General features: G+C 49.0%; 1 protein-coding gene across 3 annotated transcripts in view; it reads right to left on the reverse strand.

Moving 5' to 3' along the window:
• Window positions 1-23,069, reverse strand: part of LOC116937608 (ras GTPase-activating protein-binding protein 2-like) — a 44,243-nt gene that overhangs the window by 5,949 nt on the left and 15,225 nt on the right. For 2 of the 3 annotated variants that reach the window (XM_076058111.1, XM_076058112.1), the window contains exons 6-12: window positions 20,106-20,196; window positions 18,512-18,905; window positions 16,635-16,739; window positions 10,828-10,924; window positions 9,285-9,362; window positions 6,036-6,173; window positions 4,041-4,171 (exon numbers count right to left, since the gene is read on the reverse strand). In XM_076058111.1, the coding sequence (XP_075914226.1) occupies window positions 4,041-4,171; window positions 6,036-6,173; window positions 9,285-9,362; window positions 10,828-10,924; window positions 16,635-16,739; window positions 18,512-18,905; window positions 20,106-20,196 (1,034 nt within the window). The remainder of the gene's footprint in view (window positions 1-4,040; window positions 4,172-6,035; window positions 6,174-9,284; window positions 9,363-10,827; window positions 10,925-16,634; window positions 16,740-18,511; window positions 18,906-20,105; window positions 20,197-23,069) is intronic. The other variant, XM_076058113.1, reaches the window with a different exon arrangement.

Genomic DNA, 23,069 nt, shown 5'->3' on the forward strand with positions numbered 1-23,069 from the left:
GTGGAGTGGTGGTGGTGGTGGTGGTGGGGGAGGCCCTGGCTCAAGGCACGGCTCTGGCTGGACCACGCCGTGCCACTCGCACCACCTGGGGGTGGACGCGCGCCCTGGTTCTTTGAACGACGGGGAGGCTGTACCCGATGCGACTTTGTATTTCGATTTGAAGCTTTCGTGACGGCAGGGATTCATGCATTCGGTACTTTCGGTAAAGTCACAGCCGTCGCCACCACCACCACCACGACCACCACCACCACGACCACCACCACCACGACCACCACCACCACCACGTAGAAGGGAAACGATAAAATAATGAAAATACGAAACGATGAAATTCTCACGATGTTTCGACTGCAACGCAATAAACAATCATCATCATTAGGTGTGAAAACGACACCACAGCAAAGGAAATTTTCTTGCTGTGGTTTTATATATTTATTATTATTTTATTGTTTCCCTTCAACGTGGTGGTGACTTTACCGAAAGAACCAAGAATAATAATTTTATTGTTTTACAATAATTGTATTGTTTTATATTTTTATTATTTTATTGTTACCCTTCTAACGTGGTAGTGACTTTACCGAAAGAACCAAGAATAATAATTTTATTGTTTTACAATAATTTTATTGTTTTATATTTTTATTATTTTATTGTTTCCCTTCTACTACGTGGTGGTGACTTTACCCAAAGAACCAAGAATAACAATTTTATTGTATTACAATAATTTTATTGTTTTATATTTTTATTATTTTATTGTTTCCCTTCTACAAAGTGGTGGTGACTTTACCGAAAGAACCAAGAATATAAATTTTATTGTTTTACAATCATTTTATTGTTTTATATTTTTATTATTTTATTGTTTCCCTTCTACGTGGTGGTGACTTTACCGAAAGAACCAAGAATATTAATTTTATTGTTTTACAATAATTTTATTGTTTTATATTTTTATTATTTTATTGTTTCCCTTCTACGTGGTGGTGACTTTACCGAAAGAACCAAGAATATAATAATTTTATTGTTTTACAATAATTTTATTGTTTTATATTTTTATTATTTTATTGTTTCCCTTCTACGTGGTGGTGACTTTACCGAAAGAACCAAGAATAATAATTTTATTGTTTTACAATAATTTTATTGTTTTATATTTTTATTATTTTATTGTTTCCCTTCTACGTGGTGGTGACTTTACCGAAAGAACCAAGAATATAATAATTTTATTGTTTTACAATAATTTTATTGTTTTATATTTTTATTATTTTATTGTTTCCCTTCTACGTGGTGGTGACTTTACCGAAAGAACCAAGAATAATAATTTTATTGTTTTACAATAATTTTATTGTTTTATATTTTTATTATTTTATTGTTTCCCTTCTACGTGGTGGTGACTTTACCGAAAGAACCAAGAATATTAATTTTATTGTTTTACAATAATTTTATTGTTTTATATTTTTATTATTTTATTGTTTCCCTTCTACGTGGTGGTGACTTTACCGAAAGAACCAAGAATATAAATTTTATTGTTTTACAATCATTTTATTGTTTTATCTTTTTATTATTTTATTGTTTCCCTTCTACGTGGTGGTGACTTTACCGAAAGAACCAAGAATATTAATTTTATTGTTTTACAATAATTTTATTTTTTTATATTTTTATTATTTTATTGTTTCCCTTCTACGTGGTGGTGACTTTACCGAAAGAACCAAGAATATAATAATTTTATTGTTTTACAATAATTTTATTGTTTTATATTTTTATTATTTTATTGTTTCCCTTCTACGTGGTGGTGACTTTCCCGAAAGAACCAAGAATAATAATTTTATTGTTTTACAATAATTTTATTGTTTTATATTTTTATTATTTTATTGTTTCCCTTCTACGTGGTGGTGACTTTACCGAAAGAACCAAGAATATTAATTTTATTGTTTTACAATAATTTTATTGTTTTATATTTTTATTATTTTATTGTTTCCCTTCTACGTGGTGGTGACTTTACCGAAAGAACCAAGAATAATAATTTTATTGTTATACAATAATTTATTGTTTTATATTTTTATTATTTTATTGTTTCCCTTCTACGTGGTGGTGGTGACTTTACCGAAAGAACCAAGAATAATAATTTTATTGTTTTACAATAATTTTATTGTTTTACAATAATTTTATTGTTTTATATTTTTATTATTTTATTGTTTCCCTTCTACGTGGTGGTGACTTTACCGAAAGAACCAAGAATATAAATTTTATTGTTTTACAATCATTTTATTGTTTTATCTTTTTATTATTTTATTGTTTCCCTTCTACGTGGTGGTGACTTTACCGAAAGAACCAAGAATATTAATTTTATTGTTTTACAATAATTTTATTGTTTTATATTTTTATTATTTTATTGTTTCCCTTCTACGTGGTGGTGACTTTACCGAAAGAACCAAGAATATAATAATTTTATTGTTTTACAATAATTTTATTGTTTTATATTTTTATTATTTTATTGTTTCCCTTCTACGTGGTGGTGACTTTCCCGAAAGAACCAAGAATAATAATTTTATTGTTTTACAATAATTTTATTGTTTTATATTTTTATTATTTTATTGTTTCCCTTCTACGTGGTGGTGACTTTACCGAAAGAACCAAGAATATTAATTTTATTGTTTTACAATAATTTTATTGTTTTATATTTTTATTATTTTATTGTTTCCCTTCTACGTGGTGGTGACTTTACCGAAAGAACCAAGAATAATTATTTTATTGTTATACAATAATTTATTGTTTTATATTTTTATTATTTTATTGTTTCCCTTCTACGTGGTGGTGACTTTACCGAAAGAACCAAGAATAATAATTTTATTGTTTTACAATAATTTTATTGTTTTATATTTTTATTATTTTATTGTTTCCCTTCTACGTGGTGGTGACTTTACCGAAAGAACCAAGAATAATAATTTTATTGTTTATATTTTTATTATTTTATTGTTTCCCTTCTACGTGGTGGTGACTTTACCGAAATAACCAAGAATAATAATTTTATTGTTTTACAATAATTTTATTGTTTTATATTTTTATTATTTTATTGTTTCCCTTCTACGTGGTGGTGACTTTACCGAAAGAACCAAGAATAATAATTTTATTGTTTTACAATAATTGTATTGTTTTATATTTTTATTATTTTATTGTTTCCCTTCTACGTGGTGGTGACTTTACCGAAAGAACCAAGAATAATAATTTTATTGTTTTACAATAATTTTATTGTTTTATATTTTTATTATTTTATTGTTTCCCTTCTACGTGGTGGTGACTTTACCGAAAGAACCAAGAATAATAATTTTATTGTTTTACAATAATTGTATTGTTTTATATTTTTATTATTTTATTGTTTCCCTTCTACGTGGTGGTGACTTTACCGAAAGAACCAGGAATAATAATTTTATTGTTTTACAATAATTTTATTGTTTTATATATTTTTATTATTTTATTGTTTCCCTTCTACGTGGTGGTGACTTTACCGAAAGAACCAAGAATATGTGATCTTCTTTGGTTCTTTCGGTAAAGTCACCACCACGTAGAATGAGACTAAAATAATAAAATAAAACAATAAAATTCTCACGACGTTTCACCCACAAACACAAGTGGCCTTCTTCAGGTGAAAGGGACAGACCTGTTGGGACGACAGAGCTTCAATGAAGCCTGTTGGGACGACAGAGCTTCAATGAAGCTTCATTGAAGCTCTGTCGTCCCAACGGGTCTGTCCCTTTCACCTGAAGAAGGCCGCTTGTTTCGTGGCCGAAACGTCGCGAGAATTTTATCGTCTTATTTTATTATTTTTTATTCTCATTCCACGTGGTGGCGACTTTACCGAAAGAACCGAAGAAGATGAATCCTTGCAGTCACGAAAGCTTCAAATCGAAAAAAAATAATAATAATAATAACATGCGAGTTAGTTTTTTGTATCTCAATCGGCTCCAGTGCTGCTTCTGTTGCCGGCAGCAATACAAATGGTTTAAAACTCTCGCTCGCTCTCTCTCTCTCTTTCTCTCTCCAGCCCTCTCCCCCACCTTGGCCGCGAGGATTTTCTGCACCGAGTCTGCGTCGCTGAAGATCACGAAGCCATAGTTGGGCAGCTTCCTCCCCGTCACTGCCGAGGCGCCCTGGGTGTTGATGCGCACGCTCAGCACCGTCCCGTACGCTGAGAGAAAGAGAGAGAGAGAGCGATGAACGACTACAGAGAGAGAGAGAGATGATCATCTGTACAGAAAGAAAATGCATATCCAGAGATAAGATATCTATAGAGATAACTATATATCTATAGAGATAAAGGTGTATAGAGGCAGAGATAGATATCTATAAAGAAACATGGATATACAGAGATGAATATCTACAGAGAGAGAGAGAGAGATGTATATCAATTGAAAGAGTTAAATGCCCATACAGAGAGGGAGAGACGTACCAATACATTTCGACAGAGAGATACAGCGAGAGACAGAGATTTGCCTCAATAGACATTACGGCAAGCTACAGGGATGCAAGGCAAAGGGAGAGAGTGAGATAAATACTGGTAGAAAGAGAAACACAGAGAGACATACGCGAGTGAGTCTCTCCGGGTGAAGTACGTGAGCGAATCTCTATTTGAGCGAGTGAGACTCTGAGTAAGTCTCTGAGTGAGTCTCTGAGTCTCTGTATCCGAGTCTGAGTGAGTCTCTGTATCTATGTGAGTCTGAGTGAGTCTCTGTATCTATGTGAGTCTGAGCGAGTCTCTGTATCTATGTGAGTCTGGGTGAGTCTCTGTATCTATGCGAGTCTGAGCGAGTCTCTGTATCTATGTGAGTCTGAGTGAGTCTCTGTATCTATGTCAGTCTGAGCGAGTCTCTGTATCTATGCGAGTCTGAGTGAGTCTCTGTATCTATGTGAGTCTGAGTGAGTCTCTGTATCTATGTGAGTCTGAGTGAGTCTCCATATCTATGCGAGTCTGAGTGAGTCTCTGTATCTATGCGAGTCTGAGTGAGTCTCTGTATCTATGTGAGTCTGAGCGAGTGTGTGCGTGTCTCTGCGAGTCTGAGTGAGTCTCTGTATCTATGTGAGTCTGAGTGAGTCTCTGTATCTATGTGAGTCTGAGTGAGTCTCTGTATCTATGTGAGTCTGAGCGAGTCTCTGTATCTATGTGAGTCTGAGTGAGTCTCCGTATCTATGTGAGTCTGAGCGAGCCTCCGTATCTGTGAGTCTAAGTGAGTCTCTGTATCTATGCGAGTCTGAGCGAGTCTCCGTATCTGTGAGTCTAAGTGAGTCTCTGTATCTATGTGAGTCTGAGCGAGTCTCTGTATCTATGTGAGTCTGAGTGAGTCTCTGTATCTACGTGAGTCTGAGCGAGTCTCCGTATCTATGTAAGTCTGAGTGAGTCTCTGTATCTATGTGAGTCTGAGTGAGTCTCTGTATCTATGCGAGTCTGAGTGAGTCTCCGTATCTGTGAGTCTGAGTGAGTCTCTGTATCTATGTGAGGCTGAGTGAGTGTGTCCGTGTCTATGTGAGTCTGAGTGAGTCTCCGTATCTGTGAGTCTGAGTGAGTCTCTGTATCTGTGAGTCTGAGTGAGTCTCTGTATCTATGTGAGTCTGAGTGAGTCTCTGTATCTATGTGAGTCTGAGCGAGTGTGTCCGTGTATGTGAGTCTGAGCGAGTCTCTGTATCTATGTGAGTCTGAGTGAGTCTCTGTATCTATGTGAGTCTGAGCGAGTGTGTCCGTGTATGTGAGTCTGAGCGAGTCTCTGTATCTATGTGAGTCTGAGTGAGTCTCTGTATCTATGTGAGTCTGAGTGAGTCTCTGTATCTATGTGAGTCTGAGTGAGTCTCTGTATCTACGTGAGTCTGAGTGAGTCTCTGTATCTACGTGAGTCTGAGTGAGTCTCTGTATCTATGCGAGTCTGAGTGAGTCTCTGTATCTACGCGAGTCTGAGCGAGTGTGTCCGTGTCTATGTGAGTTTGAGTGAGTCTCCGTATCTATGTGAGTCTCCGTATCTATGTGAGTCTGAGTGTGTCCGTGTCTCTGCGAGTGGTCTTACAGGAGAAGAATTCTCGAAGGGAAGCCTCCTCCATGCTGTAGGGGAGGTTCCCCACAAACAGCTGCTGCGAGTCTGCGTAGCGAGGGAAACGTCGCGTTTCCCCATCCACGGACGGATCCGCTTCACCGCCTCCTCTCACTGCCAGCACGGAGACGCATGGATAGAAAGACAAGGACAGAGAGACATGGACAGAGAGAAACAGAGAGAGACACGGACAGAGAGACAAACGGAGAGAGATGTAGAGAAACACAGAGAGAGACACGCGGACAGAGAGACACGGAGAGAGACAGAGAAACACGGACAGACACAGAGAGAGAGACACGGACAGAGACACGGACAGAGACACGGACAGAGAGAGAGACACGGCGAGAGAAACAGAGAGACACGGAAAAAGACACATAGAGATGGAGAAAGAGGGACATGGAAAAAGAGGCAAGGAGAGAGAGACGGAGAGACACGGATAGACAGACACGAAGAGAGAGACACAGAGACAGACACATGGAGAGACAGACAACGGAGAGACACAGAGACACAGGGAGAGAGAGACACAGGGAGAGAGACACAGGGAGAGAGAGACACAGGGAGAGAGACACAGAGAGAGAGACACGGGGAGAGACACAGGGGGAAAGAGAGACACAGGGAGAGAGAGACACAGGGAAAGAGAGACACAGGGGGAGAGACACAGGGAGAGAGACACAGGGAGAGAGACACAGGGAGAGAGACACAGGGAGAGAGACACAGGGAGAGAGAGACACAGGGAGAGACACGGAGAGAGACACAGGGAGAGAGACACAGGGAGAGAGACACAGGGAGAGAGAGACACAGGGAGAGAGAGACACAGGGAGAGAGACACAGGGAGAGAGACACAGGGAGAGAGACACAGGGAGAGAGACACAGGGAGAGAGACACAGGGAGAGAGAGACACAGGGAGAGACACGGAGAGAGACACAGGGAGAGAGACACAGGTAGTTAAGATCTCCGAGCCACCGTGATGATGAGAGAGAGAGAGACGCGCACACTCCAAATATACAGGGTGGGGCTTGAACCCACGACCTCCTGTATACCGGGCGAGGTAGTTAACATCTCCTAGCGGTGGTCCTACCTCGCCCTGGTGTACAGGAGGTCTTGGGTTCGATCCCGACCCTGACGATGCCCGCTGCTGTATATTTGGAGTCTGCTCATCTCTCTCTCTCTCTCATCATCATCATCATCACGGTGGCTAGGCGATGTTAACTAGAAGGTGTAGTCAGGGTCGGCCTAGAACTCACTACCTCCTGTAAACCAGGCGAGGTAGTTAACATCTCCGAACCACCGTGATGATGAGAGAGAGAGCGAGAGAGAGACGCGCAACACTCCAAATATTCAGGGTGGGCGCTTGAACCCACGACCTCCTGTATACCGGGCGAGGTAGTTAACATCTCCTAGCGGTGGTCCTACCTCGCCCTGGTGTACAGGAGGTCTTGGGTTCGATCCCGACCCTGACGATGGCCGCTGCTGTATATTTGGAGTCTGCTCATCTCTCTCTCTCTCAACATCATCATCATCACGGTGGCTAGGCCACGTTAACTAAAAGGTGTAGTCAGGGTCGGCCTAGAACTCACTACCTCCTGTAAACCAGGCGAGGTAGTTAACATCTCCGAGCCACCGTGATGATGAGAGAGAGAGCGAGAGAGAGACGCGCAACACTCCAAATATACAGGGTGGGCGCTTGAACCCACGACCTCCTGTATACCGGGCGAGGTAGTTAACATCTCCTAGCGGTGGTCCTACCTCGCCCTGGTGTGCAGGAGGTCTTGGGCTCGATCCCGACCCAGACGATGCCCGCTGCTGTGTATTTGGAGTCTGCCGTCTGTCCCGATGGTGGTCACCGCGTGGATTTTTAGGCCGGGGTCCTCCCGTTTTTTTTTTTCTTTTTTCCCCCCTCCACATTTAGAATCAACGTCACCGCGCGTCCAGAGGGGGCATTGGGCTGCTGCTATAAATTCCCGCACGACGACAACGACAACGACGACGACGACGATGATGACGTCGGCCAGCTCGTCGAGCTATTATTTGCGATGACCAGGTGGCTTCTGAGAGAGAGAGAGAGAGCCACACAGCAGCTCAGTGGGGCTTTACACCTGGTAAAATGAATGCAAATAGTTGCAATAGGTAAGAGAGAATAGCCGCTGGTAGGCCACGGGACAGACCCAGCCGGGTGCAATAGGTTTTGGGCTGCCGTGCCAGGCTAGGTGCACGAGGAGGAGGTCACGGGACAGACCCAGCGGGTGCCGTGGGTTGTACTGCTGTGCCAGGCTAGGTGCAGGAGGAGGTCACGGGACAGACCCAGCAGGTGGAATAGGTTTGGGCTGCCGTGCCAGGCTAGGTGCAGGAGGTGATCACGGGACAGACCCAGCGGGTGCCGTGGGTTGTACTGCTGTGCCAGGCTAGGTGCAGGAGGTGATCACGGGACAGACCCAGCGGGTGCCGTGGGTTGTACTGCTGTGCCAGGCTAGGTGTAGGAGGAGGTCACGGGACAGACCCAGCAGGTGGAATAGGTTTGGGCTGCCGTGCCAGGCTAGGTGCAGGAGGTGATCACGGGACAGACCAGGTAGGTGCCGTGGGTTGTACTGCTGTGCCAGGCTAGGTGCAGGAGGAGGTCACGGGACAGACCCAGCAGGTGGAATAGGTTTGGGCTGCCGTGCCAGGCTAGGTGCAGGAGGTGGTCCACGTGACAGACCCAGCAGGTGCAATTGGTTGACTGCTGTGCCAGGCTAGGTGCAGGAGGTCACGGGACAGACCCTGCAGGTGCCACGGGTTGACTGCTGTGCCAGGCTAGGTGCACGAGGTCACGGGACAGACCCTACAGGTGCAATTGGTTGACTGCTGTGCCAGGCTAGGTGCACGAGGAGGTCACGTGACAGACCCAGCAGGTACCATAGGTTGACTGCTGTGCCAGGCTAGGTGCAGGAGGTCTCGGGACAGACCCAGCAGGTGCCATGGGTTGACTGCTGTGCCAGGCTAGGTGCAGGAGGACGTCACGTGACAGACCCAGCAGGTGCAATAGGTTAGCTTCTGTGCCAGGCTAGGTGCAGGAGGTGGTCCACGGCTCAGACCCTACAGGTGCAATGGGTTGTGCTGCTGTGCCAGGCTAGGTGCAGGAGGAGGTGGTCACGGGAGAGACCCTGGCAGGTGCCGTGGATTCATAGACCGATGACAGATGAGCAATTCAAGCTAAAACTATTTTGTCGTTGACCAGGCAAGGCCCACCTGGCCATCCACGAAATGACGTCTCAACGAAGCGGCTCGTCGCCATCACGTCGAAACGTACGGCAGCGGTGATTCTAACTGTGGAGGGAAAAAGGGACCCCGAGAAAAATCCCCGAGACCACCACGGAGAGAGAGAGAGAGAGAGACGCAGAGCCGAAATATAGAGCGGGCGTCAGGGTTGGGATCAAAAGCCACGTGTGATCTCCCATGTACCCCAGGGCGAGGTGGTTAACATCTTTTAAAAATCCACTGCGGTGCCGCCCCCCCCCCCCCCCCCGTGCCCGCAGCTGTGACAGCTTGATACTTTTGAGCCGCCCCGGCGCTCCGCTCTTCGTTGCTAAGCATCTCTCCTCCGCTGTTGCCGGAGGGCGACACTGCCTCCCAAACTGCCCACCGGCCTCGAGATGCACCTAGCCTGGCACTGCCCAGTCGTATCCTTCACGATCCTCCCTCCTCCTCCTCCTCCTCCCTCTACAGAGGGCCGATCCTGAGCACCGCTGGTACCGTCCGTCGGCAAGTAAAATCTATGGCAGGGGTCATCTTACAGACGACGGGCTCCATACCCATGTTGTGGCGTCAAGGACATGGGTGTGAATCCGCTGTTCCGTCACTACGTAGTCCAGCAGGTGGTCTTGCTTGGACCCGGCGTGCATCCGTGATGTCGTGTGGATGCGCCGATGCCGGAACAGCGCGTTTGGTAGTTACGTAAGCCCATGGACTGCACAGAAGTTCTAGCAGCCTCCTATACCGTTGTTATTGAGGTGATCTGGCCCATGCCTTCCAATCATTCCGACGCCCTACCCAACCACCCACCCACCCACTCACCCACACACTCACACTCACACACCCAAACACCCACCCCCCCCCCACTCACCCCCACCCACACACTCACACACCCAAACACCCACCCCCCCCCACTCACCCCCACCCACACACTCACACACCCAAACACCCACCCCCACTCAATCATTCCGACACCCACCCAACCACCCACCCACCCACTCACCCACCCACACACTCACTCACCCAAACACCCACCCCCCCCCCACTCACCCCCACCCACACACTCACACACCCAAACACCCACCCCCACTCAATCATTCCGACACCCACCCAACCACCCACCCACCCACCCACTCACCCACCCACCCAAACACCCACCCACACACTCACCCACACACCCACCCCCCCATTCACCCACCCACACACTCACCCACCCCCACTCAATCATTCCGACACCCACCCAACCACCCACCCACCCACTCACCCACCCACACACTCACCCACCCACACACTCACCCACACACACCCACCCACCCACCCACTCACCCACCCACCCACTCACCCACCCACCCACTCACCCACCCACCCACTCACCCACCCACCCACTCACTCACCCACTCACCCACCCACCCACTCACCCACCCACTCACCCACCCACCCACCCACTCACCCACCCACCCACTCACCCACCCACCCACTCACTCACCCACTCACCCACCCCCCCACTCACCCACACACCCACCCATCCACCCCAACTCACCCTGCCTAGGTGGGGGCCGTGATTGGAGGGGGGGACCCCCAGGCCGCCCCTCGCCTCGGGGACCACGAGGGGTCTCGGCTTTGGGCTCCACGTTGGCCTGGACTCACGAAACACACAGACACACACACAGACACACACACAGAGAGAAAGAGGCACACAGGCAATGCACGCACATCGCCATCGAGTCTGCGAGCCTCAGCACGAGTCTGTGGTCCTCGCACAGGTGTCAAAACAGGCAAATACAAAGATCCCCCGTGTTAGCCTGTCTTACAGACTTTCGGGGCAAGTGCTGTGAGCGAGCGGCATACTGTGAAGGCTACCGGGCTCTGTGGTGCACGAGGGGGTGGGGTGGCCAGCAACCACGCCCGGCCGCCTTTGTCTCCCCCCAGTGGCGATGTTCACTACACACCGCACCACCAGGCACTCATTTGAAGGCTTAGTAGACCTAGGGGAGGCCCAGGACCGGTTCAGATGATCGTTCCCTGGTGTGGGCCACGAGCGGGAATCAAACTCGGGTCGCCGGGTTTGCTGCAACAACAACAACAACCGCCATTCGCAACGAAGTGGCGGTGCCGTGTCACTTGTGCCAGGCTAAGTGCACTTGAAGGCCAAGTGATGTGTTGAACGCCCGCTGGCAGGTCATGGGATCGACCCCAGGTGCCATAGGTTCATTGACTGAGATGACTGGCAGACGCACCACCTGTGCCCCCGACCGTGTCAACTTGCTGTGCTTTAGCCGCCCGGCGCTCCGCTCGTTGTTGTGAGCGTCGCTCCTCCGCCCTCCGTTGTTGTTGGAGGGCGACTGCCTCGCAACTGCCCAGTAGCAGCGTCCTTCACGAGCCTCCTCCACAGAGGCCGATCTTGACACCGCTGGTACCGGTCATCGGCAAGTGCAGTCAGCTCCACATCCTCTTGTACCACATCACTCCATCTGTTCTCCAGCCCGTGCCACGCCCGTTTAGCCCCCCTCTATCCGACTGAACAAAAGCTGTTCAGGCATGCGGTGGGCATGCGGGCTAAATGACCCAGCCAACGCATCCTTGCCTGCCGGAGGAGCTCACCGATGGGACTTTGTCCAGATATTTCAAGGATTTGCGAACTCCTCACACAATCCAGCCTGCAGGTTAAACCCAGAATGGATCGTAGGCAGGCGAGCCTAAATGTTTACAACTGGCACAGATGTTCCATTAGGGGGGGGGGGGGAGTCCACGTTTTTCAAGCATAGACAAGGGAGGGCATGACTGTGGCTGAGAAAACCCGAAGCTTCGTGTGGAGCAACAGACCAGGTAGCTTCCACACAGCGTTACGCAGCCTATGAAAAGATAATGCCGCTGGACTGTTTTGGAGTGAGACCTCTGCTGTCAAACCGGAGGTGGTCATAAGCACCCTGCACCATCACCAATTAGGAGTTGTGGGGGTGGAGTGTCTGATGGCACTTAATACCCAGGCAGGTGCTTAGATTTGGGGGGGCTGATGGTAAGGCCCCCACCTCTTAGTGGCACGCTCCAGGTTCAGCAGCAACGCCTCCAACTCCCCCTCTGAGTGAGCAACAATCACCAGATCATCAGCATACATAACATGGTTGACCAATAGGGGAGCCATCCCTTGACCGCACCCGGGCATCGATCAGCCTTCCATTGTACCTGTGCCAGATGGAGATTCTTCCGGTACAGCCATCGAAGGCGTCACAAACTACATGGGCAAAAAAGCTGTCGCACCCCGAGCTGAACAGGGAATGGCTCCGACTCCTGGCCACGTAGTTTTACCCGAGTCTGCTCACCATCATGAAAGTCATTAACGAATGTGAGCAGAGTCAGGGACTCTAAAAGCACAAAGATCAACCCAGAGCCCAGGCCTATTGATGGTAGCATAGGCCTTGACCAGATCAATAAAGCAGAGATGTAGGTCTTGTTGGAATTCCCTACACCTCTGCTGTAGCAGCCGGACGTAAAATATGGCATCTGTGCAGGACCGCCCTTTCCTGAAACTGCATTGGGGCTCTGCAAGCCTCTCCTCAGCGCGCCTGGCAAGGCAATGTTCAATAATCCTTGCCAGGACCTCTCCCAGCACGCTGAGGAAGGATATGCCCCTGTAGTTGTTACAGTCTGTGCAGTCCCCCTTCTTAAAGAGGGCGACCACCAGGGCATCCTTCCAATCCTGCACAACCTGTCCAGTGGTTCAGGCTGTTATTATGTTGTCACATAAACGCCACCCTCCCTCAGCATTTCGCTTGGGTATTCATCTCTGCCCGGTGGCTTTCCTGGCCACAGACTCCGGATCGCCTTCAGCACTTCCTCAACAGATGGCACCTCAGCCAGCTACTCACAGGGGGTGACTTCTTCCAATATTTGAGGCACCGCAGCCCTCAGCAGGATCGTCCTCACTTTGCCCCATGATGTTTTCCGGGGCTGAGGGATTTCCCCTCCGAAAATCTGCAAACCTGCCCCTGGGGGTCAGGGGTCGGATCACCTTTCTTTCCCCTAATGGTGGCGATAGGTGCGCCTTTGCACGTTACTTTTTTGATGGCGTTTGTGATTGCGGGCTACTGAGGCAAACTCCATTTTTCTCAGCAACCCGCGACCAACACCCATCCTTGCAGCGCCGCACGGCTCTCCGAACCTCCGAGCGAAGGCTGCCGGTAAAAGCCTCCTCATTTTCCGACGTGAGAGATGCTGTAGACGGTGGGGAAGTGGGTTTGTCGCTTTTTCTCAGCCAGCCAGAACACCTCCTCCATCAGCCCAGGGTCTCTGGGGAAGTTTGGACCGTGTACCCAAATCAGCCATTACAGCTGCATGAGCCACAGTCCAAAACCTCGCCCATTTCCCCTCGGCATCAGGAGGTGGGGGGGCGGGGGAACGATGCCAACCCAAGCTGCAAGCGATGATGAAATTCTCGCGTGCAACTTTCATTAGCTGGCCGAGACCAGGTTACTGTGGGCTTGAATGGGGTCCTGGGTGTAGACCCACCACCCGAGTGGAAGAATGGCATGTGCATCTTACAGATGATAAGCCGACGGTCAGTGGGCAGCAGATCAAGCTCCACGGTAGGTTCTCATGTCAAGGACATGGGCCCGCATCCGCTGCCCCGTCACTATATAGTCCAGTCGGATGTTCTTGCCTGGACGCGGCATGCATCCATGACGTTGTGTGGATGCGTCGATGCCGGAACAGCGCGTTGGTAATTACAAGCCGATGGACTGCACAGAAGTCTAGCAGCCTCCTACCATTGTTCTTGAGCTGATCTGGCTCATGCCTTCCAAGCACTCCAACGCAGGTGCCAGCATCATGACCCATCGGGCATTAAAGTCATCCAACAAGATGACTATCCCAAGGGGCCACTTTAGTTAGCACCTCTTGACAGGTCATAGACGGCATCTGACTCATCGGCCTTGCTTGCATCTTTCCACCGATGTTCATCTTCGGTGGGGGCCAACGAGTAACAAACGCCACTCGTCGCCTCCGGTTGATGTGAATGCGAGCCCACAGTAGCCTGGGGCTCTTACAGCTTCCCACACCTCACCGGTCACGCAACTCCCACGGCTCCCCCTTCATTATTTTGTTCAAAAGAAGAGCCGCTCCCTTTTGTTTGGCAGCCTCCTGTCCGAGCGGAGGACTGTCCACCCCCCCCTCTCACGGTGACTCAAGCCAACGCCAGTCCACCGGACCTCCTGAATACCGCAAAGAGCTCCTGACAGAGGAGCGGGCAGCCTCTCTCCTCTGCGGTCGGCGTTCGAACATTCCACGTGGCCACTCGCAGTGGCTTTCTTTGCGGTTTTCCCGAAGAACCCCGAGCTAAAGGATTCAATCTTGACTTAAAGCTTTTGCGACTGCAGGAATTCATATTCTTTTGGGTCTTTCGGCAAAGCCACGGAGATATGTTTAACACGTAGCAAGCTTTCGCGACGAATATTATTCATAATAATAAAGGTTGTTTTTGGGTTAGATCGCGTTTATTTATAAATGTGTCGTAAACCCTCCACCACCCGACACGGCCAATCAGCAAAAAAAAAAGTGTCACGTTGACAAAAAGACACAAATAGTTCACTACTTTAGCCCACCGGTGTGTTGTTGAAGAGTGAATCCACAACATTTACAGTTTGAGTATGACGTTTCGCTGGTAAATACACCCAGCATCATCGGGCAATTCGCCAGAATGGTAAAGCCCTCGCTTGCTCCCGGTTTTACCATTCTGGCGAATTGCCCGATGATGCTGCTGGATGTATTTACCAGCGAAACGTCACAGTACAACTCAAACTGTAAATGTTGTAGAGATTCACTCTTCAACAACACACCGGCGAGGGGCTAAAGTAGTGAACTATTTTTGTCTTTTTGTCAACGTGACACTTTTTTTATTTTGCTGATTGGCCGTGTTCGGGTGGTGGAGGGTTACGACACATTTATAAATAAACGCGATCTAACCCAAAAACAACCTTTATTATAAACAAAACAAAAAAACGACGTCTCGATGGCGACACATTCGTTCGTCGTAAGGAAGAGGGCGTTGTGTAGCTTCTAAACGTAAACCGTTCATAGAGGTTTGAAATTGGCGTGGCCCAAATGTCCGCAAGCAACCAATGTTAATGCGGGTGGCGTGCAGCGACCGCGACGGTGCTGGGTTTTCCACCAATCAGAAAGGCCGCCGGGTAAAAATTAGCATGTTGACGTAAGGTACCTCGAGAGGCATCCACGGCAGGCGCCCCGAGGTGGCTATTGTTAATGCGAGAGATGTTAATGCGAGAGACGTTAATGCGAGAGATGTTAATGCGAGAGACGTTAATGCGAGAGATGTTAATGTGAGAGACGTTAACGCGAGAGATGTTAATGCGAGATATGCTAATGCGAGAGATGTTAATGCGAGAGATGTTAATGTGAGAGACGTTAATGCGAGATATGTTAATGCGAGAGACGTTAATGTGAGAGATGTTAATGTGAGAGATGTTAATGTGAGAGACGTTAACGCGAGAGATGTTAATGCGAGAGATGTTAATGTGAGAGATGTTAATGTGAGAGATGTTAATGCGAGAGATGTTAATGTGAGAGACGTTAATGCGAGAGATGTTAATGCGAGAGATGTTAATGCGAGAGATGTTAATGTGAGAGATGTTAATGCGAGAGATGTTAATGCGAGAGATGTTAATGCGAGAGATGTTAATGCGAGAGATGTTAATGTGAGAGATGTTAATGCGAGAGATGTTAATGCGAGAGATGTTAATGCGAGAGAAGTTAATGCGAGATATGTTAATGCGAGAGACGTTAATGCGAGAGATGTTAATGCGAGAGATGTTAATGTGAGAGATGTTAATGCGAGATATGTTAATGCGAGAGATGTTAACGCGAGATATGTTAATGCGAGAGACGTTAATGTGAGATATGTTAATGCGAGAGATGTTAATGCGAGAGATGTTAATGCGAGAGATGTTAATGCGAGAGATGTTAATGCGAGAGACGTTAATGCGAGATATGTTAATGCGAGAGACGTTAATGTGAGATATGTTAATGCGAGAGATGTTAATGCGAGAGATGTTAATGCGAGAGACGTTAATGTGACAGACGTTAATGTGAGAGTCAAGGATGAAGTCTCCTGGCTCCGCCAAATGGGGTTTGGCTAGGAGACGTCATAGGCGTCTGTGCCCCCGGGGGGCCTATGGCACAAGCTTAGTTCGACGTTTTTCCACGTGGGTTGGATGGTACTTAGGTTGAAGGTGGAAGGGGGGGGGTTACCAGCTCCTCGCACGCGTCCAAACGCCACTCATTTACACACTCACACACAGACCCACGTCACCACCACCACCATCATCATCATCACACCTGTGTTGGCACCACCTTGTGATGAACGAAGGTGGTGGCTGTCTGGGCGGGTAGCCCCCCTCCCTGGGAGAGGTTTTTGCTGGTCACGGATGCCCACGAGAATGGCTGTTTGGTGGGTAGGGGGCACGGGGGGGGGGGGGGGGGCATGAACAACGACTCGGTTACATGGTCAGTCGTCTCCTAGTCACTGTTCTGAAGCTGCTGCTATTACTAAAGCTGCTGCTGCTGCTACCACCACCGTGGCGGATACTGTTCCGGTGAACCTCGCCAACTCATCCAGTCGATCAACCGCACGCTCGCAAATTAATCCGCTCACCCGCCCACCCACTCACCCGCCAATTCACCCACCCACCCACCCACAAAGCCGCTCACTCGCACGTCAATTCACCCACTCACCCAAACACTTCACTTACCTACTCACCCACCCACCCACTCACCCACCAATTCACTCACCCACTCACTTACCCACCAATTCACCCACCCACCCACTCACCCACCAATTCACCCACCCACCCACCCACAAAGCCGCTCACTCGCACGTCAATTCACCCACTCACCCAACACTTCACTTACCTACTCACCCACCCACCCACTCACCCACCAATTCACTCACCCACTCACTTACCCACCAATTCACCCACTCACCCACCAATTCACTCACCCACCCACCCACAAAGCCGCTCACTCGCACGTCAATTCACCCACTCACCCAACACTTCACTTACCTACTCACCCACCCACCCACTCACCAATTCACTCACACACCCACCCACCCACCCACAAAGCCGCTCACTCGCACGTCAATTCACCCACTCACCCAACACTTCACTTACCTACTCACCCACCCACCCACCAATTCACTCACCCACTCACTTACCCACCAATTCACCCACCCACCCACTCAGCCACCAATTCACTCACCCACTCACTTACCCACCAATTCACCCACCCACCCACTCAGCCACCAATTCACTCACCCACCCACCCACAAAGCCGCTCACTCGCACGTCAATTCACCCACTCACCCAACACTTCACTTACCTACTCACCCACCCACCCACTCACCAATTCACTCACACACCCACCCACCCACCCACAAAGCCGCTCACTCGCACGTCAATTCACCCACTCACCCAACACTTCACTTACCTACTCACCCACCCACCCACCAATTCACTCACCCACTCACTTACCCACCAATTCACCCACCCACCCACTCAGCCACCAATTCACTCACCCACTCACTTACCCACCAATTCACCCACCCACCCACCCACTCAGCCACCAATTCACTCACCCACCCACTCACCCACCAATTCACCCACCCACCCACCCACAAAGCCGCTCACTCGCACGTCAATTCACCCACTCACCCAACACTTCACTTACCTACTCACCCACCCACCCACTCACCCACCAATTCACTCACCCACTCACTTACCCACCAATTCACCCACCCACCCACTCACCCACCAATTCACTCACCCACCCACCCACAAAGCCGCTCACTCGCACGTCAATTCACCCACTCACCCAACACTTCACTTACCTACTCACCCACCCACCCACTCACCCACCAATTCACTCACCCACTCACTTACCCACCAATTCACCCACCCACCCACTCACCCACCAATTCACCCACCCACCCACCCACAAAGCCGCTCACTCGCACGTCAATTCACCCACTCACCCAACACTTCACTTACCTACTCACCCACCCACCCACTCAGCCACCAATTCACTCACCCACTCACTTACCCACCAATTCACCCACCCACCCACTCAGCCACCAATTCACTCACCCACTCACTTACCCACCAATTCACCCACCCACCCACCCACTCAGCCACCAATTCACCCACCCACCCATTCACCTTTGGTGGTGCAGGTTCCACAGCTGCTGTTGCTGCTGATGCTGTTGCTGCTGTTGCCGATGCAACTGCTGCCGCCGCTGCTACCACTGCCGCTGCCGACGTTGCTGCTGCTGCTGCTGATGTTGATGACGATGCAGTGTGGGTCTCAATAGTTGTTGGCGACACCTCCTCCTCCTCCTCCTCCGCCTCTTCCTCCTCCTCCACCTCCTCCACCGCCTCATCAGCATCACCTCCTCTACCGGCCGCGTCTCCCCGCATCTCATCCTTTGGCAACTGATGAAGTTGCTGCTGCTGCTGATGTTGTTGCTGCTGCTGCTGCTGTTGTTGCTGTTGTTGCTGATAATGATGTTGGGTGTTGTTTGAGATAGGTTGTGTCATATCGGAAGGCGCGTTGCTGTTAAAGAGAGGGAACATCGTTGAACATTAGGCAGCAGCAATATCATCAGCTTGCAAATCCTTGAAAGATCCGGACACAGTCCCATCATCGGTGAGCTCCGCCGGCAGGCAAAGAGGCTGCGTTGGCTGGGTCGTGTAGCCCGCATGCACAGCCAGCGCATGCCTAAACAGCTTTTGTTCGGCCGGATAGAGGGAATTAAACTTGAACAAAACGGCCTGGAGAAGAGACGGAGTGATGTGGTACAGGAGGACGTGGAGCTGAGTGGACTTCGCCGATGACTGGTACCAGCGGTGTCAAGATCGGCCTCAGTAGAGGAGGCTCGTGAAGGACGCTACTGGGCAGTCGCCCTCCAGCAACAACGGAGGGCAGAGGAGCGACGCTCACAACAATGAGTGGAGTGCTGGGCGGATAAAACGCAGCAAGTTGGCGCAATAGGGGGCACAGCTGGTGCATCTGCCCGTCATCTCAGTCTCAACTAAAAACTAAACTATGTTTTAGTTTACCAAATAAGGGCCACTGAACTATGCAGCTCTTTTCTAGAAGCGACCTGGCAACAAATGATTGCTCAAAAAGTGGCTTATCATCAAGTGAAAAAGTGTAGCACCGAAATTACTCTAAATGCGTGATGTTGATTATAAATGTGGAGGAGAAAAATCCACCCAGTGACCACCGCAGACAGAGAGAGAAAAAGATGTGAACTTCAAATATATATATATCAGCAGGCACCAGGAGTCAGGATCGAACCCACGACCTCCTGCATACCAGAGAAGGAAGATAAACACAAAGATCCTCCGTGTAGCCTTAACAGACTGTTGGGGCAAGCGCTGCTAGCAGCAGAACCTATGAAGCCAGCGCCACGCCCGGCCGCATTTACACACCGCACCAGGTACTCATTTGAGGCTGAATCGACCTGGGCGAGGCCCAGCACCGGTTCAGATAATTGTCACTGGCATTGGTGGCTGTGATGCGAGATTCAGGCACACACACGCAGATGATGCCAGACCCAAGGCTTGAACCCAGGATATCGAGTGTCTCCGACACGGCCATCGTGAACCACACCACACAGCCCATTGCGAACCCACTCACAAAGACACGGCCATCGTGAAACCCCACCGGACAAGGCGATCGTGAACCCACTCACACCGACACGGCCATCGTGAACCCTACCACCCACACGGCCATCGTGAACCCACTCACCCGGGTGAGTGAGTCTCGTAGAGAGGAGAGCCGTTCTCCGCTTCAGAGTCTCCCTCCCCTTCCTCCTCCTCCTCTTCTTCCTCCTCCAGGTCTGCAGAGGCAACGGGGGACAGAAGCACCATGGCACTGCGGGTAACGGGCGTCACCACGGTGGCTCAGGGATGTTAACTCCCTCGCCTGGTGTGCAGGGGTTCGTGGAATCGATCCCCCACCGTGACCGTTGCCTGCTGATGTATATTTTGAGTTTGCGGTATGACGAGATGTTAACTACCCCGCCTAGCATGCAGGAGGTCGTGGGTTCGATCCCGGCCCTGACAATGCCTGCTGCATTATATTTCGAGTTTGGGTCTCTCTCTTTTTATGTGGTTGCGTGAATTTTTTCTCCGGGACCCCCCGGTTTTTCTCCTCCCACATTTAGAAACATCGCGCGTTTAGAGAGTATTTGGCTGCTGCTATGAATCTCCACGTGATGATGATGATTGATGATGATGAAAAGCCGCCACTTCATTGAGATGCTGTCATTTGTGCATGTTCACAAGTACCGTGGATGTGGGTAATGCATTAACTTGATTCCTTGCAACATCTTAACACCTAAATTTTGATTTAAAGCTTTCGTGACTGCAGTAATTCATATTCTTAGCTCTTTCGGTAAAGTCACGTTGAAGGGAAACAATAAAATAAGAAAATGTATATTTTATTATTTTATAAAATAATAATAATATATTTTAACAATAATATATACATTAAACAAATATATTTTATTTTATAAAATATATATTTTATTCTTTTATTGTTTCCCTTCAACGTGACTTTACCGAAAGAGCTAGGATTATCTTAACACCTGTTTTATTGCCAGAAAGGGTAAAACCTATTCTTGTTTCTGTCATATCTCTCGTTTGTCTGTGTATATCTGTGTCTCTGCATATGTCTCTGTATATCTCTGTATACGTCTCTGTATATATATAAAAAGGTGTAAAAGCAGGGAGACCGACCGGGAGCCAGTTGCAGCAATCGAGACGAGCGAACACGAGGGGAGGGCATGAGGAGTTCGGCAGCGATAGGAGTGATGAGGCCAGACGTTGATGATGCTGTGCAGATGGTAATAGCGTGTGCGAGTGCCGTTGGCAATGTGTGGAAGTGAAGGAAAGCATCGCCGCTGTCCACCCCTTATCAGTGCCCTACCTTAAGTCTAGACCAATTAGAGACCTTATCGGTCACTCCGTGCCCCTGATAAATCTCAACGCTCATCCTACGAAGCACCATCTCAAGGGGAAAAACACAAATAGACAATCACCATGACTACACTCACCACTAGTACACACAACACTCACCACTACACTACTACACTACCTGTCAACCTCCTTATCAATGCCCTACCTTATCACAAACCAATTCAGATCTTATTGGTCACCCCCGTTTCCACCTGCCCCTGATAAATCTCAACGTTCATCCTACGAAGCACCATCCCAAGGGGAAAAACACAAATAGACAATCATCATGACTACACTTCACCACTAGTACACACAACACTCACCACTACACTACTACACTACCTGTCAACCCCCTTATCAGTGCCCTACCTTATCACAGACCAATTAGAGACCTTATTGGTCACTCCGTGCCCCTGATAAATCTCAACGTTCATCCTACGAAGCACCATCCCAAGGTGAAAAACACAAATAGACAATCACCATGACTACACTCACCACTAGTACACACAACACTCACCACTACACTACTACACTACCTGTCAACCCCTTATCAGTGCCCTACCTTATCACAAACCAATTCAGATCTTATTGGTCACCCCCCGTTTCCACCTGCCCCTGATAAATCTCAACGTTTATCCTACGAAACACCATCCCAAGGGGAAAAACACAAAGAGACAATCACCATGACTACACTCACGACTAGTACACACAACACTCACCACTACACTACTACACTACCTGTCAACCCCTTATCAGTGCCCTACCTTAGTCTAGACCAATTAGAGACCTTATCGGTCACTCCGTGCCCCTGATAAATCTCAACGTTCATCCTACAGAGCCCCATCACAAGGGGGATACACACAAATACTCACCACTAGTACACTCACCACTACAAACCTGTCAACCCCTTATCAGTGCCCTACCTTATCACAAACCAATTCAGACCTTATTGGTCACTCCCTGCCCCTGATAAATCTCAACGTTCATCCTACGAAGCACCATCCCAAGGGGAAAAACACAAACAAAGAGACAATCACCACGACTACACTCACTGAGGGTTGGGGGGGAGAAAGAGATGAGAGGGTCACAAGGAAGGAGGGCTGAGCAAGAGGTTGGTAATAAAACAACCAATGCTTCGGAAGGATCGAGGGACAGGACAAGTCCACGGGTCATCCAAAGCTCAAGACGGCTGTGCAGGCGGGACGAGATGCGGAGGGAAAGATCCGGGGGGGGGGGGGGGGGGCGAGTGGCGTGGGGTGGGAACTAAATTTTGAAGGAGTCGGAGCGGAGAATCTGAGCGTCAACCTGGCAAATGAGCGGTGGTGGGAGATATCGAAGGACGGAAGGAATTGAGTCGAGGGGGAGACGCGTTCCACGGAGAATCGTACCGAGCCCCCGCCCACCCCATCCGGGGGGACACCGACCGTGGCAGGGGAGGAGTTTTTGGAGGCGGTCGATGGGAGCGGGAAGTTAGGGCAAAGGAACGGCAGCCAAAGAGAGAGAAGAGGGGAGCGTCGAGAGAGCGGCGAAGAGGTTAAGGGGTGTCGGAAGAAAAGAAGACGAATCATCATCATCATCATCATCGTCGACAGAGAGAGAGAGATAAAGGACGGATCACCGGAGCGACACGAGTTGGCCGGGCGCTTGTAGAAGCGATCTGGTGGGGGGGCGGGGGAAACCGAAGCTGTTCATGGGGGCCGGGGGGTTTGGATAAAACAAGCGAGGGAACGGCAGGCGTGCGACAGTGTCCAAG

The sequence above is a fragment of the Petromyzon marinus genome, assembly GCF_048934315.1.
Source record: "Petromyzon marinus isolate PM22_M1 ecotype Great Lakes invasive population chromosome 68 unlocalized genomic scaffold, UKy_Petmar_22M1.pri1.0 chr68_unloc.1, whole genome shotgun sequence".
Lineage (NCBI taxonomy): Eukaryota > Metazoa > Chordata > Hyperoartia > Petromyzontiformes > Petromyzontidae > Petromyzon > Petromyzon marinus.